This window comes from Vombatus ursinus, unplaced genomic scaffold (genome assembly GCF_900497805.2).
Source record: "Vombatus ursinus unplaced genomic scaffold, bare-nosed wombat genome assembly UNPS02000580.1, whole genome shotgun sequence".
Classification (NCBI taxonomy): Eukaryota; Metazoa; Chordata; class Mammalia; order Diprotodontia; family Vombatidae; genus Vombatus; species Vombatus ursinus.
This window is the reverse complement of record NW_020940358.1, coordinates 30187300-30207043: the sequence shown is the minus strand read 5'-3', so window position 1 is coordinate 30207043 and position 19744 is coordinate 30187300. Positions and strand designations below refer to the sequence as shown.

The following is a 19744-nucleotide window of genomic DNA, read 5'->3' as shown; positions in this document are numbered from 1 at the left end:
CTTCAGCTTTGTCATCCTGATCACAGAAGACTTCAAGGCACAATACTAAAGAGGTCCCTCTTTGTCCCACTGTCTCTTATCCTTAAGAGAGAGCTACCTATTCCCAATCCTTGTCCCTTTAAAGTTCTAAAAATAGTTTTCTTCATCTCAGCTAGATGGAACCAAATCACCCCACCTTCTTTCTGCCTTTCCTCTTTTTCTGGTCTTGTTTTCCTCTTTCCTTTATTTGTAGCCCTCATACCCATGTCCTTTCAGGGAAAGGTGGAAGTGGAAGCTGGGAAGGAGAACATGAAGTTTGAGACAGGTGCATTCTCCTACTATGGGACCATGGCACTTACTACTCCTCTTAACATAGGTGAGTTGGTATGTTGTAGTTGACACTCAACTTGGGTCTAACATGGGATTGTCAAAGCTAAGCGACCACAAGTTTTTATGTGTATGCAGAAAAAGTATGAGAGTTGGGCTCTGCCCTCGAGGAGTTTTCATTCTAGTAGTCTCAGAGACAAAAACAACACATGAAACAATAGCATAGAATACATGGTGGCATATGATGAAATTCTAAGCTGAATGTATAAACCATAAATAGTAATTGGAATTCAGAGGAAAAGGAAGACTATTGAAGTCAAGAATAGGCAAGGAAACTTTCATGAAGTGGGTGGGACTCTGGATAATAAGCATGACAGTCACAACTGGGAAGGTTGGATAGGCAGAGAGGGGCCAAAATGTGATGGGGAGGCCAGGAAATAGGGTTTAGATTAGACGTGATGTGCTAGAAGGAATTAGGGAGCCACTGATGGTTTTTTGAACAGAAAAAGTGACATAAGAAAGGCATTGTTTAAGGAAGATTGATTTAACATCAATATGCAAGAAGAATGAGGGGGTAGGAGAGGCTCAACAAATCAGGAAGGTGGTCTTTTGGAACAACACAGATGTAAGCAGATGAAGGCTTAGTGAGTGTTGATGGGACTGTGATTGGGACTGAGAGGGAGGAAGCTAAGGGGCCTCCACAGTTTCAAGCCTCGGTGTCTAGGAAAGTGGTGATGACAGAGACAGGAGAATTGGGAGCAGAAGTTTGTTAAGGGGGTTCAGGGTGGACAAGAAGATGAGTAAGTTCCAATTTCCAGTAGGCCTGGGTATTTCCTTTGGCTAAGATTTTATTCTAATGGTATAAAGAAACTCAAGAGAAGAGATCAGGCAGATTCATAGTAGAAAACAAAGCTAAGGATTTAGAAAGGCTTAGTGACAGAACATAGATGCATTGAGTCAAGGATTAAGGAATAAAGAAGAAACTAGACATTTGAGAAAAGAAGTTGAATATCTAGGTAATATTGTGGCAGGTTAAACTTGGAAGCATGAACAAGTCATCGGGCTTCCTTTCTATCATCCACGTGCTAGTTCTGTGGTCTGTACTATCCTAGTCTAGGAGAGCCTATGGAAAGAGCTGGCTATGGGATCATCTACTTAACTCAAGTACCTTTGGACAAACCACTTAACTCTTCTAGGTCTTAGTTTTCTTACCTGAAAATTGAGGGAGTTGGACTGATGATCTCTGAGGTTAACATGAAGCCTCACTATCTGGTTCCTTTGAGAACATGGAATGTTTAACTTTTTGAGGGGTGGAGGGTTAGGGTGCTGTTGAACCCATTTCTATGGTTTGACACATAAAAGTACCCTCTACTGGTGGCAACTGCACACTGCAGTGTTTTCAGGACTATTTTTTGTCAATCAACAGGCATTTATTAAATGCCTATGTATGTGATGGGTCACTGTGCTGAGGGAGGAGGGACAGAGACAAAAATTAAGCAGCCTTTGCTCTCAAGGAATTTACACGTTATATGACTGAGTTCTTTCTGCTTCCTTTTTTTGGGGACAAACCTCCTTTTGGAGACCTTCCTTTAGTCACACACCTTTTCTCTCCTGTTGCTTGTGTGCCCTGAGCGAAGGCTGCTGGGGCTATCAGAGTGACGTCGTCTGTGCCAGTTCACGACAATTTCTATGTCCCTCTATCCGCCCGATTGGTGCAAAAAGGTGTGCAGGCCTTCCATTTCCTCCTGTACCCATCCCTTGAGGGAAGACGAAGAGGAAAGTCAATGGAGACTGAGTACTTCCATCTCTTGCTGAGCCTTCAGAGGGAAGAGGAGTAGTGAAATAGGGCCTTCCATCTGACCATCTGCCTTTTGTGTTGTGTTCCATTTGTCTCCAGCTCCATCTACAGCCTCTTCTGAAAAGAGGAGTGCCATTTTCCACTCAATGATAAACATTCTTATACCTGCTCATACCCTGCTAATTTCAGCTATTCTGAACCCCTATAGATCATCATCCAAACCCCACCCCCACCCCTCATCCAGCACCCACTTCCTTATTCCCATCCTTCTCAACCCTCAAAGGTCCAACCAAATGCCATCCTTCCACTGTGCCTTCTCTAATGCCTATTCCATAGGCAACAAATTTCCCTTCATCCTAAATGTTTTCATGTCTCACTCTTTTCATCATCTAGCTGTTACTGAAACCTGGCTCCTCCCTGATTTCACAGTGTCCCTGGCCATCCCAGGGACACTCTTTCCCCTTGACCCACTGGTTGAGGCTGAGAATTGGATTACTCCTTGCTTCCTATTGCCACTTCCAGGTTTTCTCCCTGCTTCTGTCACTCAGTAACTCCTCTTCCTTTGAGGTCCATGCGTTTCATATCTACCACCCAGTTAAAATCCTGGTAGTTGTTGTCTGTAGACAACAGGTCACTCCCTTTCCTTCCTTTTTGAGTTTGATATGTGACTCACAGTTTTTCTCTCCTCCCCAACTCCTGTCCTACTAGGAGACCTCAATGTACCTAGTGACTCTCCCTCAAACACCCTAACCACTCAGTTCCTCAACTGACTGAGTTCCTGTGACCTACTCCTCCACTTCATATCAGTCACACACAAAGATGGTCATACCCTTGATCTTGCCATTAGCCATAAATGAATCAACTCTGTGTTTAGGAATTCTTTTTATGTGTGTATATATATATATATATATATATATATATATACACATATGTGAGTAATTTTTATTTATTTTTTTGTTTTCAACATTTACTTACACAAGATTTTGAGTTCCAAATTTTCACCCCATCTCACCCCTCCCCACCCCAAGATGGCATGCATTCTGAATACCCCTTATCCTAGTCTGCCTTCCCTGCTATCTCTCCTCCCCTTTCTCTTATCCCCTTCCCCTTCTGTTTTCCTGTAGGGCAGGTTGGATTTCTGTACCCCATTTCCTGTATTTCTTATTTCCCAGTTGCATGTGAAAACATTTTTTTTAAACATGTGTTTTTAAAACTTTGAGTTCAAAATTTTCTCCCTTCCTCCCTCCCCCCCCCATTGGTAAGGCAAGCAACTAAATATAGGTTATACATGTGCAGTTATGCAAAACACTTCCATAGTAGACATGCTGTGAAAAACTAACTCTATTTCCCTTAATCCTATCCCACCTCCCCATTTATTCTGTTCTTTCTTTTGACACTGACCCTCCTCAGAAGTACTTGCTTCTGATTACCTCCTTTCCCAATCTGCCCTCCTCTCTATCATCCCCCTACTCTCTTGTCCCCTTCCCCTCCTCTATTTTCCTATAGGGTAAGACAGATTTCCATACCCAATTGAGTGTGTATGTTATTCCCTCCTTAAGTCAAATTCTATGAGAATAAGATTCACTCATTCCCTCTCACCTTCCCCTGTTTCCCCTCCACTGTAAGGGCCTTTTCTTTTCTGGTTTTTTTTTTTTTTTTTGTGAGATGGTTTACCCCGTTCTACCTCTCCCTTTCTCCTTCTCCTAGTATAATCCTCTCTCACCCCTTAATTTTATTCTCCAGAAATGACCCCCTTCATTTTCAACTCACCCTGTGCCCTCTATCTATCTATCTATATCTATATATATGTACATATAATTTTTTCCCCTCCAACTACCCTAATACTGACAAAGGTCTCATGGGTTACAAATATTATCTTTCCATGCAGGAATGTAAACAGTTCAACCATAATAAGTCTCTTATGATTTTCTCTTTCCTGTTTACCTCTTCATGTTCCACTTGAGTCTTGTATTTGAAAATCAAATTTTCTATTCAGCTCCAGTCTTTTCATCAAAATGCTTGAAAGTCCCCTATTTCATTGAATGACCATTTTTTTACCCTGAAGGATTATACTCAGTTTTGCTGGGTAGGTGATTCTTGGTTGTAATCCTATCTCCTTTGCCCTCCAGAATATTATATTCCATGCCCTGCTTAATGTAGAAGTAGCTAAATCTTGTATTAATCCTGATTGTGTTTCCACAGTACTTGAATTGTTTCTTTCTGGCTGCTTGTAATATTTTCTCCTTGACCTGGGAACTCTGGAATTTGGCTGCAATATTCCTAGCAGTTTTCCTTTGGGGATCTCTTTCAGGTGGTGATCAGTGGATTCTTTCAATTTCTGTTTTGCCCTCTGGTTCTAAAGTATCAGGGCAGTTTTCCTGGATAATTTCTTGAAAATGATGTCTAGGCTCTTTTTTTGATCATGGCTTTCAGATAGTCCAATAATTTTTAAATTCTCTCTCCTAGATCTATTTTCCAGGTCAGTTGTTTTTCCAATGAGATATTTCACATTGTTTTCTAATTTTTCATTCTTTTGGATTTGTTTTACAGTGTCTTGATTTCTCATAAAGTCACTAGCTTCCAATTGCTCTATTCTAATTTTTAAGGAAGTATTTTCTTCAGTAAGCTTTTGGACTTCCTTTTCCATTTGGCCAGTTTTGCTTTTTAGGGCATTCTTCTCCTTATTGGCTTTTTGGACCTCTTTTGCCATTTGGGTTAGGCTATTTTTTAAGGTGTTATTTTCTTCAGTATTTTTTGGGTCTCCTTTAGCAAGCCGTTGATTTGTTTTTCATGATTTTCTTGCAAAACTCTCAGTTTTTCCTCTACTTCTCTTACTTGCTTCTCAAAATCCCTTTTGAGCTCTTCCAAGGCCTGAGACTGATTCATATTCTTCTTGGAGGCTTTGAATGTAGGAGCTTTGACTTCATTGTCTTCTTCTGGTTGTATGTTTTGATCTTCTTTGTCACCAAAGTAAGATAATATTGTCTGACTCTTTTTGCGCTGCTTACTCATGATCCAGACCAATTACTTGAGTTTTAAACTCTTTGTTAAAGTAAAAGTCTGCTTCCAATGTGGAGAATGTACTGTCCCAAGCTTTGGGGGTTTGTACAGCTGTTTTCAGAGGTACTTCTAGGGACCTGTAAATTTTCAGTTCTTCCAAGGTGCTATGATAAGGGGCAAGTTGTTTTCTCTTCACTGCCACAACAAGCTTCACAACACCAGTGCTCCTCCTCACTCCAGGACCGCCCCTCAGAACTGTGATCCAGATCTAGGCATGGGCAGAGCAAGAGATTCCTGCCTCAGCACTGGCAAAGAGATCCCTGCAATCCCCCTCTGATCAGCCACTCGATTCCCCTTCAGTCTGTGGGCCAGAAACTCAGGAAACAGCCTCAGCCCCAGGGGTGGCTGAGACCTAGCTCCTTCTCTCACCCGCAGTCACAGATTTTTCCCACTGACCTTCTAAGTTGTCTTTGGCATTTGTGGGTTGAGAAGTCTGGAAATCACCACAACTGCCCACGATTCAGTCCTCTGAGGCCTGCTCCAGCGTCACTGCGGCCTGCACGCCCACACCGAACTACGCTCCTCTCCCTGCCTGGCGCGATATACCTTTCTGATCAACCATCCAGGCTGTCATTGGCTGGAAATTTGTTTCACTCTGTCATTTTGTGGGTTCTGCTGCTTTAGAATTTGTTTAGAGCCATTTTTTATAGGTCTTTGGAGGGGTTTGGGGCGAGAGCTCAAGCAAGTCACTGCTTTCCCTCCGCCATCTTGGGTCTGCCTCTGTGTTTAGGAATTCTGAAATCCCTGTATCTGACCATAATCTGTAAGCTTTTCACCTTTTCCTCTGTCTTCCCTTACCTGCACACTGTGACCTTCAGTCCTTTGACCCCTCAGTTCTTTCTCAGACCATCATCACAGCACTAGCCACTCGCTTCTCTTTTCTCCATCTTGACCCCTTTGTGAACCAATTCTATTCTATATTGTTTTCTTCAATCCCTAACCCCTTATCAGAATGCCACTTGTACCCTGACAAGCCTCAGCCTTGGATCTCTTCCATCATTTGTTGCTCCTACATACATTCTGTTAATGAAGGTGGAGAAAATTATACAACAGTTCTGACTGGGTCCACTACAAATTTATTTCACAACCTCAAGTGGACCCTTACTGCTGCTAGGCAATCCTACTATACCTACCTTGTCAACTCATTATCCCACTCTCCACAACAACTTTTTTTTTTTTCCATCAGAGACAAGGTTTGCTGTGTTACCAATAGAAGCAGGCAGGATTTTAACAATCTGCGCATTTGTGACACTTGTATTGGCAAGCGGACCATATTTTAAGAATCTGAGCAATTTAATGGGGGCAAGATGGACCCTTTTATATAGAAAGACTGTGGGAAGATTTGGATGTGATCAAGGAGTGGCCAATAGACTGGGGTGGAGGTAACAGAAGAGGTGTAGATTGGATTAAGGGTGGGCTATAGCTTGGGGTGGGGCCAGGTGCAGACAATGAGGGCCACAATGAAAGGGCAGCTAACTGGGAAGGGCCAGGTGCCTCAGGCAAATGCCAGGGATCTGGGCCATGTGTAAAAGTCCAGGGCCTTTTAGGGGTCCATCATTAGTGCCCCATCATTCTCCCCTCAAACAAATGGGACCCAAATTCTTTTGGGGTAAGAGACAAAGTTATTGGCTTCTGAAACTGCTTCCTGCTGGCAAGGGGCATAGAGCTGTCTCTGCCTCGAGGGGGTCCAGACAGGAGGTTGACTGGAACTGAGCACAGGCTGTATCCAGGGAACGATGCGGGGACATTGGCTGGTACCTATCATTTGCTACCGTCTGTGGTCTGGAAGACACAGATCTACACACAGGTTCACAGCAGCTCTTCTAAATGTTTTCATCCCTCCTCAAACCTTCCATGGTCTGCCCACCCCCCCACCCTCCTCCCCGCCCCCCTTCTCCCCACCCTTTTAGCTGAGAATCCTGCCTCATATTTTAAAGCAAAAAATTGAGGCCATTCACTGAATGCTCCCTCTTTTCTACTCTTCCTCATCTCCTATCATTCAGATGCCTTCTTCCACTCTCTCCTCCTTCACCTATCTCACATGAAGAGGTGGCTTCACTGTTTACTAAGGCTGACCCCTCTACCACTACAAGCCATTCCATTCCTTTCTGTCTCCCACATATTGCCCTTTTGTCATCGCTATTCTATCACTTATTTTCAATCTCTCTCTTTCAGCGGCTTCTTCCCTACTGCCTACAGACATGCCCATGTCTCCCTCATCCTCTAAAAACACTCACTTGATCTGTCCATCCCTGCTGACTATCCTTCTATATCTCTTCTGCCTTTTGTGGCAAAAGGTCTTGAAAAGACCATCTACAATAGGTGCTTCCACCTTCTCTCCTCTCACTCTCTTCTTAACCCTTTACAATCTAGCTTCTGACCTCATCATTCTATCCAACTGCTCTCTCTAAAGTTACCATGATCTCTTAATTGCCAAATCCAATGGCATTTTCTCAATCCTCGTTCTTGACCTCTCTGCAGCCTTTGACACTGCTGATTATTGTCTTCTTGATAATCTCTCTAGATTTTCAGGATTTTACTCCATTCTGGTACTCCTTCTACCTATCTGGCTGCTCCTTCTCATTCTCCTTTGCTGGATCCTCTTCCAGATCATGCTCTCTGACGATAGGTGTCTCTTGGGGTTCTCTCTTGGGCCCTCTTCTCTTCTCCGTCTATACTACTTTACTGGGTGATCTCATCAGCTCCCATAGATTTAATTACTATCTCTATGCTGATGATTCTCATATCTATACTGTGCCAGCCTCTCTGCTGACTTCCAATCTTGCACCTCCAACAACCTATCAGTTATCTCAAACTGGATGTCCCGTAGCACCTTGAACTCCACATATCTAAAACAGAACTCATTATCTTTCCCCTGAATCCTCTTTGCCTCCTATCTTCCCTATTACTGTTGACTGAGTCCCTTAAGCTAGCATTATCCTCTACTCATAACTATCTTTCACCTCCTACATGTCTAATCTATTGCCAGGGCCTGTTGATTCCACCTTTGTACTATCTCTGGCATATTCCCCCTTCTCTCCTCTGACACTGCCACCACTCTAGTGCAGGCCTTCATCACCTCATGCCTGGATTATCTGCAGTAGCCTGCTGTGGTGGGTCTGTCTGTCTCAAGTCTCTCCCCACTCCAATCCATCCTTCATTCAGCTACTAAAGTGATTTTTCTAAAGCACAGCTCTGAGCATGTCACCCCACTCCACCCCCCACCTCAGTAAAATGCACTGTGATTCCTTATCACCTCCAGGTTGCTATTTGGCATTCAAAGCCCATCATAACCTAGCCTCTCCTACCTTTCCTGTCTTCTTAGACCTTGCTCCCTGCCCTCCTCTTTGATCCAGTGACATTGTCTTCCTGGCTGTTCCAGGAACAGTACTTCATCTTTTGGCTTTGGTCATTTCCTCTGCCTTTCTCTCATACCTGGAATGCCCCTCCTTCCTCATCTCTGCCTCCTGGCTTCCCTGGCTTCCTTTATCATCTTCTACAAGGGGCCTTTCCCTAACCCTTTCCTTTCTTAATTATTTCATGTTTATCCTGTATGTAGCTTGTTTGTATAATTTTATTGTTTCCATCTTTTGAATGTAACGTCCTTAAGGGCAGAGACTATCTTTTGCCTCTTTTTGTATCCCCATTGCTTAGCAAATTGTAGATGCTTAAATGTTATTGACTGACTGACAAACCATGGTAGATAATGGGTTCTTTTAGGAGATAGTAGGGAGTTGGAAAAAATCAACTTCATCAATAAAGGATGATGAAGGAAGGCTCAGCTGACACAATCTGTCTGAAAGAGATCTGGGATTATTCATGAACCTCAGGCTTTAAGTATGAGTCAGCATGGCAGTCTAAAAAGTTAATGTGATCTTTGACTAACTTTAGAAGCGTAGTGTCCAGAACACAGGGGAGAATAGTCTACCTGGACTCTTCTCTTGTCAGACTGCACCTCAAGTATTGTACACAATTTCCTAGCTTTGCCAGTACTCGAGAGGATCATCTCCTCAGTTTCCTCATCTCTAAAATGGGAATAGTAATACCAGTGGAACCTACTTTGCAGGATTGTCATAAAGATCAAATGAGACAGTGTTCAATTTGTGAATTTTAAAATGCCTTATGTCAGCTACTATTACTATTCTCTAGTCCTAACTGCTCGTTGCCTTAGTTTCCCTACCTAATGGAAGGATCAGTCCTAGGTATCTCTGGATTCAGATACTTTCCTGTGCAGAACTCACTTTGACTTGGCCTTTCCCTGGAGTTTCCTTTTTCTGCAGACCATAGTCTATAGACCATTATGTCTGCCTCTTAGTCCCAGTCTCATGATTCTATATCATGGCCTTTGGACCTAGATGTTCATTGACCTTCCTCTTGGCCCACAGGCCAGTGTCTTCAACTTAGCTTGGGCATCCACCTGCCAGGGAGGACTCTCTGATTTTTCTGCTTTCATCTCAGTTAACACCTTTTAAAAATGCATGGCTAACATCTATAGTCATATGAAAAAATGCTCTAAATAACTATTGATTAGAGAAATGCAAATCAAAACAACTCTGAGGTACCATATCACACCTATCAGATTGGCCAACATGACAAAGCAGGACAATGATAAATCTTGGAGAAGATGTGGGAAAATTGGAACACTAATGCATTGTTGGTGAAGTTATGAAATGATCCAACCATTTTGGAGAGCAATTTGGAACTATGCCCAAAGGTCTATAAAAATCCCTTTGACCCAGTAATAGCACTTCTAGGGCTGTATCCCAAAGAGATCATACAAATGGGAAAAGGACCCACATGTACAAAAATATTTATAGCAGCGGTTTTTGTGGTGGCAAAAAATTGGAAATTGAGAGGATGCCCATCACTTGGGGAATGACTGAACAAGTTGTGGTATATGAATGTAATGGAATACTATTTTGCTATAAGAAATGATGAACAGGCTGACTTCAGAGAAACCTCGAAAGACTTGTATGGTCTGATGCAGAGTGAAGTGAGCAGAACCAGGAGAACGTTGTACATGCACAGTAATAGCCATGTTGTGCAGTGACTAATATTGATAGACTTAGCCCTTCTCAGAAATGCAAGGATCTAAAACATCTCCAAAGGTCTCATGATGGAAAATGCTATCCACATCCAAAGAAAGAATGAATACAGTATACTATTTGCTATTTTTTTTCTTCTGTTGTGTTTTGTTTCCTCTTTCTGGTGGTTCTTCCTATTAGTTCTAATTCTTACTTACAACATCACTCATGTGAAAATATGTTTAATAGGAATGTATAAGTATAACCTATATCAGATTGCTCACTGTGTTGGGGAGGGAGTGGGAGAAAAATTTAAAACTCAAAAGCTTATGGAAGTGATTGTTGATAAATCAAAATAAATTAATTAAAAAAATTTTTAAAAATATATGGCTAAAGGAGTCCTTCCTCCCTCCCCACCTTATCAATCACTTCTCACTAGGCCTCGAGGTAGTACACTGAATGAAGAGCTGAGCCTGGAATCAGGAAAGTCTGAGTTCACATGCCACCACAGATTCTTACTAGCTGTGTGACCCTGGCAAAGTCATTTAAACTTTGTCTGCCTTAGTTTCCTCAAATGCAAAGTAAGGCTAATAGTAGCATCCACTTCCCAGGGTTGTTGTAAGTATCAAATTAAATAATATTTGTAAAACAATTAGCACAGTGGCACATAGTAGGTGCTTAATGGTAATTTCCTTCCTTCCTACCTGGACTCATACTGCTCCCAGTTAATTATCCTGAGAGATTTTTATTAATATATTTTGTTTTTTCCATTACCTACGTCTTAAAATGTCCCCTCATCGCACAAAGAGCCATCCGTTGTAACAAAGAGTTAAAAAGAAAAAGGGAAAAAAATAGAATAAAAAATTTTTTAAAAAAAGAGAAAGGAGGAAAAAAAAGTATTTCAGCAAGATGAACCAGCATATCAACCAAGTCCAATGGCATATGCGGTGTTACACGCTGGTAGTCCTCCGCCGCCACAAAAAAGGAAAGGAGATACAATTTCTTATTTCTTCAGTACCAAACTTTGTTATCGTAACCATACAGTTTAGTTTTTGTTCTTCCTATTTCTGTTGTTTGCATTGTATATATTCTTTTTCTGGTTTTGCTTCAGTTTGTATCAGTTCATACAAATTTTCATACAGTTCTCTTTATTTCCATTGTTTCTTACAGCACAATAATATTTCATTCCATTCATGTAGCACAGTGTGTTTAACCATCCTCCAGTCATTGGGGACCTATGTGATTTCTAGTTTTTTTGCTACTATGAAAAAATGCTGCTATAAATATTTTGGTGTATTTAGGGCCTTTCTTTTGATCTTTGATATCTTTGGGGTTATATAGCTAGCGCTGTGAGCTCTGAGTCAAAGGATCATTTAATCGCTGTTTTAGTATAATTCCAAATAGCTTTCCAGAATGGTTGGACTAATTCATTCCTTCACCAGTAGTATCTCAATATGCCTGTATTTCCAAAAACCCTCCAACTTTGATTATTCCCATATTTTGTTATCTTTGCCAGTTTGTTGTATGTGAGATAAAACATTAAAATTGATTTGATTTACTTTCTGTTTGTATTAGTGATTGGAGAAGTATTTCATATGTTTGTTAATAGTTCTTAATTCTTAGAATTATCTATTCATATTCTTTGACTGCTTGCCCATTGGGCAATGGTTCGTGATCTTATATATTTGTGTTAGTTCTCTATATATCTTGCATAGCATACCTTCATCAGATGCAAATATTTTTTCTCAATAGATAGCTTTTCTTTCCTATCTTGTTTGCATTGATTTTGTTTGTGGCAAAGCTTTCATGTAATCAATTTATCTGGTTTATCTTTTGTGATTACTTTTTTTTTTTGGTGAGGCAGTAGGGTTAAGTGACTTGCCCAGGGTCACACAGCTAGTTAACTGTCAAGTGTCTGAGGCTGGATTTGAACTCAAGTCCTCCTGACTCCAGGGCCAGTGCTCTATCCACTGCACCACCTAGCTGCCCCTTTTCCTTGTTTGTATAAGAATTCTGTCCCAAGCATAGCCATGAAAGGTAACCAATCTGGTTAGGATCATTTTTTTAATATATACTTTATTGGTGCCTTTTATCTTTATATCACAATCATTTCCTACTATCTTCCAGTTGAACCCTTTCTTGTAACAAAGAAAGCAAAAATATCCTGTACAGAGATTGTAGCTGACATTGTATACAATCTTATTTCTCTATCTCTGCTGTAAAAGAGGAGGTAGGCTTCATTACCTGTTGTCTGGGATCTTCATCATTATTGCTTAGCTGTTTCTGCTGATGATTTGTGGTTAAAGAGTGTTGCCCTCTTTCTGTTGGCTCTGTCTTGTCCAAGCCACCCCATATTCTCTGCCAAGACAAATCCAGGTAGACATGCCAATTGTGCCTTCCCTCCCCGTATTGGTTCTGCTCTCTGGCTTCACCCTTTCTAGGGAGGGAAGGGATCATAGCCTCCCTCATCACTCTGTCTGAGCTGCTGGAGTTTGTGTGGGCTTGCTTTTGTTTGCTTCTAGTGGAGATAGAGAACAGCTGGTTGGTATCTTCTTTAGTATCCTGTAGACATTTGGATAAGTTTCTTAATCACTTCATTAACCTTTTCTGAAACTAATACTTTTCTTCCAATTTCCTCATAGGCCTGCTTTTCCATTCTGCTAATCCTATTTGGTTGCCCTTCCCAGGATCCCTTACAATTTTTCCACATCATTCTTAAAACATGGAATCTAGAATTGGAAACAGTTCTTCAGGGCCCAGAACTTTGTGACCATAGACCGGTCACTTCATCTACTGGAACTTTTAAAAAAATACGACGAATAATATCAGCAAACTGTTGTAATTATATTCGCCTTGAGGTTCATAGGATGACAAAATGATGGAATAGGAAGGGACCTCAGCCTATCTAGTTCAACTGAAACTGAAAAAAAATCCCAGAAGACCCTGTGTTGCCTCTGCTGGAAGACCTCCAGTGGCGGGGGCACCCACCGCTTTTCCAAGCAGCCCATTCCCCTTTCGGACTGGTTATGGTCATGAAGATCTTCTGACATCAATCCTAGATTTGCCTAGTGGCAGGTTCTGGCTCTTGCCCCTAGTCCTGCCTTGGAGCTGAACAGATAGATACTTGAAGGTGGCTCTCCTGCCTCCCCTCCAAGCTCAATGTCCATGGCTCTTTCAGCTGAGCCTTGTGTGACACACACTCAAAGCCTTTCCTCACCATTCTGGTTGCCCTTTTCTGGGCAGTCTCTGTCTTTCCTAAAAAAAGACATCCATAATTGAGTGCAGTATCCCAGATTTAGTCTGACCAGGGCAGATTGCTCCCTTTTTATTCCTGGAACTGTTCCAGAGGCATAAGAAAAAAGAATTGGACCTGGAGTCAGGAAGACCTGAATTCAAATCCAGCCTCAGATACTAGCTTTGTAGGACTTTGGGCAAGTCACTTAACCTCTGACAGTCTCAGTTTCCTTAACTGTAAAAAGAGGATGATAATATCACAGGGTTGTTGTGAGGATCAAATGAGATAATATTTATTTGTCAAATGGCTGACACATAGTAGGTGCTTAATAAATGCTTGTTCTCTTCGCACCCCCCCCCCATTTAATGGAGCTAAAGATCACATCAGGTTTTGTTGTTGTTTGTGACCACATCACGTCAATTTGAGCTTAGAGCCCAGTAAAACCCTTAAATCTTTCTCAGAGAAAGTGCCATCTAGCCTTGCCTCAACATTTTGTTCTTGTGAAGTTGATTTTTTAAAATTCAGGTGTAAAACTTAACATTCGGCTTCAGTCCCATATCTTTTTTAGCTACACTTATGCCAACGTATTTATCCAGTGTGGTCTGTGCAGATGCCATCAGTGCCTCCTCCTTTGGTGTGTATATGCTACTTCCTATTTGATTCTATCAGACTTCCTCTTACCTTCAACTGACCATTTTTGCTTATTTGTCATTTTAAATTCAGTTGCTATCTTTTGAATCATTAATAAGAATTTGCTAAACAAATCATTAGTTTAAGAAATGACTATTTGTATTCCAGATCCCTCTGGGATGAGTTCAACGAGCTGTTAAGTGAACACTGTTTTTGAGTAGGATCCTCCTTTGTATGCAGGACGGAAGTATCCTCCAGACTTTATTGGCCTAATTTTGGAATGAGAATCAGGAGCTTTACTGAAATCTGGGTGTCTAGTATTAGATGTGTTATTTTCCCCTCATTTATAAAGTCTGTCATTTGGTTACAGTCATGTTGGTTTTACCCAGTAACTTGTGCTTGTTTAAGTATTTCCAAAGTGATTTTCTCTAGTATCTTTATAGGACTGGAACAGAACCATCTGCCTTCTAATTCCCCTTCACTCCCTTAAAAGTAGGTCATTGTGTCATTTTCTTTATTTAAGTATGCTCATCTATTTGCTAGTAATTTTCAAAATTCACAGCTAATGCTTTTACCAGCAATTGCTTCCAGTTCTTAAGTAGCTGTGGATGCATATCACTGGGGCCCAGGTTTTCAAAATAATGAAAAATGTTCCTTCCCCATTGATACATGACTTACTATCTACCTGTGTGGTGGCCGTGGGCCAATTATTCAGTCTTAGCATATAAGGCTGGAATGTATGTTAGAGATCATAAAGTCCAACCTCCTCATTTTACAGACAAGGAAACTGAGGTGCAGAAAGATGGAATGGTTTGCTTAAGGCCACACTGTGAATCAATGGTAGAGACAGAACTCAAAATCAAGTCTTCTGACTTGAGGGTCCTTTTTACCACCAGCCGCTTATCCTGAGTCTTAGTTTGCTCACTTATAGGTGAGGATTATAATATTTCTACTATATGACTCAGCAGGGTTGTTGGGAGGAAAAATATTGGTAAATCATAACAGCTTTATATGAATATGAGCTTATATTAACTTCCCATCACAGCTTAGCCATCTAAAGCCAAGGAACAAGTACAGAATGGGCCTCTGCTGCCCTCTAATGCCCAAGAATGGAGCAGCTTAGGGCAAAGAGGGAAATTAGATTTGATGTAAGATGAATAATGTGGAAATATGTTTTACATCATTGCACATGTATAACCTGTGTCAAATTGCTCACTGTCTCAAGGAAGGGGTAAGAAAGAGAGAGAGGGAGAAAACCTGAAACTCAAAAGTTTTAAAAATGAATGTTAAAAATTTTTTACATGTAATTGGGAAAACAATAAAATACTATTTAAAAAAAAGATTTGATGTAAGGAAAAATTTGCTAACAGAGCTGTCTACAAGAGGATTGAGTTTCCTTAGAAGACAATGGATTACCCCCTCATTGGAAGTTTTTGGGAAAAGGCTGAGTGACCAATTATTAGGTGTATGGTGTTAGGGATTCCTTTTCCAGAGTCAGTTAGACCAGATGACCACTGAAGATTCCATTTCTGAAATTCTTTACCTTCCTACCTTTCTGTCTCATTGTTCAATCCATGGAATCACAGAGTCTTAGAACTGGACCTTAGAAATTACTTAGTCCAGTATCCCTTTTTTTTTTTTTTTTTTTTTTTTTAAGAATGGTGAAATAACTCCTAGATCACATAGCTGACTAGTGGAAGAGCTAGTACAAATAAGAATTTAGTTTTCTTATCTCAAGCCAGTGCTCTTTCCGTTACACCATTTTGTCTAATTTTTAGATAGGAAAATTGGACAAGGAGAAGATGAACTGTTTGTCATATTGTGATCCAGGAACAGAGCCTGGAACATCATATCCTGACCTAGCAGTAATGACTAAGGACTAAGGATCTTACTTCCTAGCAAGTATGGAGAGCAGCGACAGTCTTGCAGTGAATTATATATGTTAGTCTTTTTCAAATGGCTAAGTGATTGCTATCTGTGTCCAAAGTGCAGGTTTGTCTTCCTCCTACAAAAGAGGGCCAAGGGCTCAAAGAATGGCTGTCCGTTCTCTAAGTTATCAAGAAGAATGGAATGTTCCTTTAAAAAATGGAAGAAGAGTTTGACTTTGAAAACCAGGAAGAAAAAGTATCTGAAGGGGCAGAGAGGGAATCCCAGCTTATGCCAGGACACTGGGAGATGTGAGACGGTGACACGAAGCATCCTAAGATCATAGGTTTTGAACTGCAAAGGGCCTTAGAGGGCGCACTTATAGCTAAGAAACAGATATGTGAGGCTCTTCCCGAAAACGAGTAAGCTCAGTCCTTTACAGAAGAAGCAGCTCCTTCCTTGTCCTCCAGTAAATGATACTGCGAATCCAGTTTTGTCAATTAAGAGATTATCCAGAAAAGTACACAGAGATGAGATGAGCAGTGCTAATTGATGACTCCTCGCCCTGCTGGGGCAGTCATCTGTTGAACTATTAATAACAAAAGAGAGGTCCACTGGCATTTTTCCAGGCCTTGATGGAGAACCTACCCAAGACTCTTCAGACCTGGTGACAGCTACTTCTAGTGTTTCCTAGGGGCACAAACAAGACTACCAGAAAGACTCTAATAAACATTGCTAAGGAATATAAAACATCAGGCAAAGAATTGAAGACCTTAAGAGTATTGATAAGGGGCAGCTAGGTGGCACAGAGGACCTGAGTTCAAATCCAACCTCTGACCAAACGCTTGACACTTATTAGCTGTGTGACCCTAGGCAAGTCACTTAACCCCAATTGCCTTTTAAAAAAAAAAAAGAGTATTGATGGTGTTTTCATCATATGTGGAGTTGAAGGCTAGGACTTCAGAAGATAAAGGCAGATTTGAGAAGTGAGCAGCTGTTTAAGAAGGTGGTATCTGAGAATGAGATATGAATTTCTGGACTGCAGTTTAAAATATAGAGATGATGGGTTCTTGGATAGAGATGGAATGTACTTAGCAAGGACTAGTAAAGATATGTTTGCCTGGATTCTTAAAAATCTAATCAAAAAAGTTTGTAAACCAAAAAGGAAAAGGAGGAGAAAATTGTGTATGTGTAATTACCGAGCTAGATAGTAGGGCCACACCACTGCCCTCTAATGCCTAGGAGTGGGGCAGCTTAGGGCAAAGGGGGAAATTGACTTCGATTTGATGTAAGAAAACGCTTGCTAACAATTAGAGCTATCTAAAAGGGGAATAAGTTGCCTTAGAAGATAGTGGATCATCCTCTCATTGGAGGTTTGATAAGTGTTGGAAAGTTCAGAGTCCTGGTCTGTTTCCATTAGGGTCTCACTAGACATGGTGGTCCAAGTGATAACCTGCCTGATACATGTTGCCTTCTGTCCATTAGGATGACTTACTGCTTCAACTAGGCTGGCTTGCCTGACATGTGAGTGTCAGAAGAGCCACTTTCCCAGATGATGACTATGGGGGCAGTCTGAGGTGCTGCCACTCCCAGGGCTTTTGTGCTTATTTGTCTATTAGTGGCAGTTGATCAGAAGTTGTTGCTGGTGGTAATGAGGAAAATGGGCCCTCTCTTCCCTCAATGATGTCTTCAGGGTCTGGAAGAGAAGCGGGTCTGGTGGTTTGGGGAACACCAGTATTCCCAACTCTCCTGGTGTCAGGATCCTGGGCTGTCATCATCAGGATCTGAAGGGTTCTGATAATCAAGGTGATACTAGTACAGAGTAGGATTCTATATTAAGAAGATATACTTACATGAGGAAATCTGGGAATCAAAGAGGGAAAGTATGGTAGAGAGCATTTGGATGAAGATCAGGGAAAGCAGAGCAGAAGTGATATCACTAAAGCATTTATCCTACAGTCTACTTAGACAGCAGAAGGAAAACTAATGAAGAATCAATGATACAGATCATTGGCATGGTGGCATGATATAGTAGTGATAGGGGACTTCAGTTATCCAGACATCTGTTGGAACTCTCTTCTTCAGGCAAAAGCTGAGCCACTAAAATTTTTTTGACTTGCCTTAATGATACTTTCATCCTTCAAAAGGTGGAGATACCAACAAGGGAAGCTTCTGTTCTGGACCTGATTCAGACCAACAAGAAAGAACTGGTTTCTTGAGTGGAAATGATGGGAACCTTGGGGGTAAGTGACTACTCTGTCTTAAGAGTCTGTGATACAGAGGAAGAGGAAAGTTGGGCAGTCTGGTGCCCATGAACTCTAGATTTTGGAAGAGTGGATTACAAAGCACCCAGAGATAGCTTAATTCTCTCAACTTAAAATTCTATAGGGAAAGTCAGCTCAGGAAGGATGGAAAATTCTCAAGAATGAAATTCTGAAGACACAGAAAGAAACAATTCTAATATGGAAGAGAAGGAAATGTCAATCTAAAAGAGACTGATATATAAATAAATTAATTAAAATAAAAAAAGAAAAAGAGACTGATATAAATGCAGAGGAACTCATCAACCAGCTTAATTGTTGTAAAAGACTTGCACAAAAGATGAAAACAAGGACAGGTGATTGAAGATGAATACAAAAGCCTACCATGATCCTATTAAGATTTCAGGAGTGCTAAAATAGAAAATGAGCTGAGATTGGTAAAGAAATCTGAGACTAACAGAATTTTTTTTTTAAGTTACAGAGTATTGGAGAAAAGTGGTGGATCAACGAAGGGATAGGACAGCTTTTTAGAGTAGATGGTGATTGCAAGCAGAGCTACTCAGATGTGATTTTGTTTTATATATGTTATATATTTTATATATATAACATATATATATATATTTTTTCCCGGCAAGGCAATTGGGGTTAAGTGACTTGCCCAGGGTCAAACAGCTAGTAAGTGTCAAGTCTCTGGTCTGAGACTGGATTTGAGCTCAGGTCCTCCTGACTCCAGGACCAGTACTAGGTGCCACTGCGCCACCTAGCTGCCCCTATATATTTTCCAACAAGGAGAAAGATCTTAAGGCAGGAGAGGACAGAAGTAAAATGGCTCATGGGGAATTGATAGCCATGATAACGAAGAAAATAGTCGGAGAGGACACAGCTGTTCTTAGTGAGTTCCAGTTATCTAGTCCATATCTGGAAGTATGTCCATGAAAGAACTAATGTATGTGCTCATTGAGCCATTGCCTATGATATTTTCAGAAATCACCAAGGGCAGTGATCTTTGAAAATTAAAAACTGATCATGACAGACTAACCTCATTTTCTTTCTTTCTTTTTTTTTTTTGACAGGTTTATTATATTGCTATAGATGTAGCTTATCTAGATTTCAGAAAAACATTTGACATAGTCATTCATGGAATTATGTGGACAAAAAAAGTAATGTGGTCTAGGAAATTGTATAATTTGGTGGATTCAGGACAGGCTGAATGGCCATATCCAAAAAGTAGTCATTAATGCTTGGATGTCAACTTGGAGAGGGATACATATATAGTGATGGTACCACAGGGATCTGTGCTGTTTAACTTTTTTTTTTAGTGACTGGATGAAAACATGTATAAATGATATGCTTATCAAATTTGCAGGTCACTCAGTTGTAAATTTTCCCTTCTTCCCCAGCATGGCATACAATCTGATATAGGCTATATATGTATGATCATATTAAACATATTTCCACATTAGTCATGTTGTGAAAGAAGAATTAGAACAAAAGGGAAAAACCGTGAGGAAGAATACACACACACACACACACACACACACACACACACACACACACACACACA

The 19744-nt window shown here is 40.8% G+C and overlaps 1 protein-coding gene across 1 annotated transcript in view; it reads left to right on the top strand.

The window, feature by feature from the left end:
- The window catches only part of CNNM4 (cyclin and CBS domain divalent metal cation transport mediator 4), a 63974-nt gene that overhangs the window by 32928 nt on the left and 11302 nt on the right, over positions 1–19744 (top strand). The window contains exons 5-6 of the mRNA XM_027852987.1: positions 256–355; positions 18067–18162. Coding sequence (XP_027708788.1) covers positions 256–355; positions 18067–18162 — 196 coding nt within the window. The remainder of the gene's footprint in view (positions 1–255; positions 356–18066; positions 18163–19744) is intronic.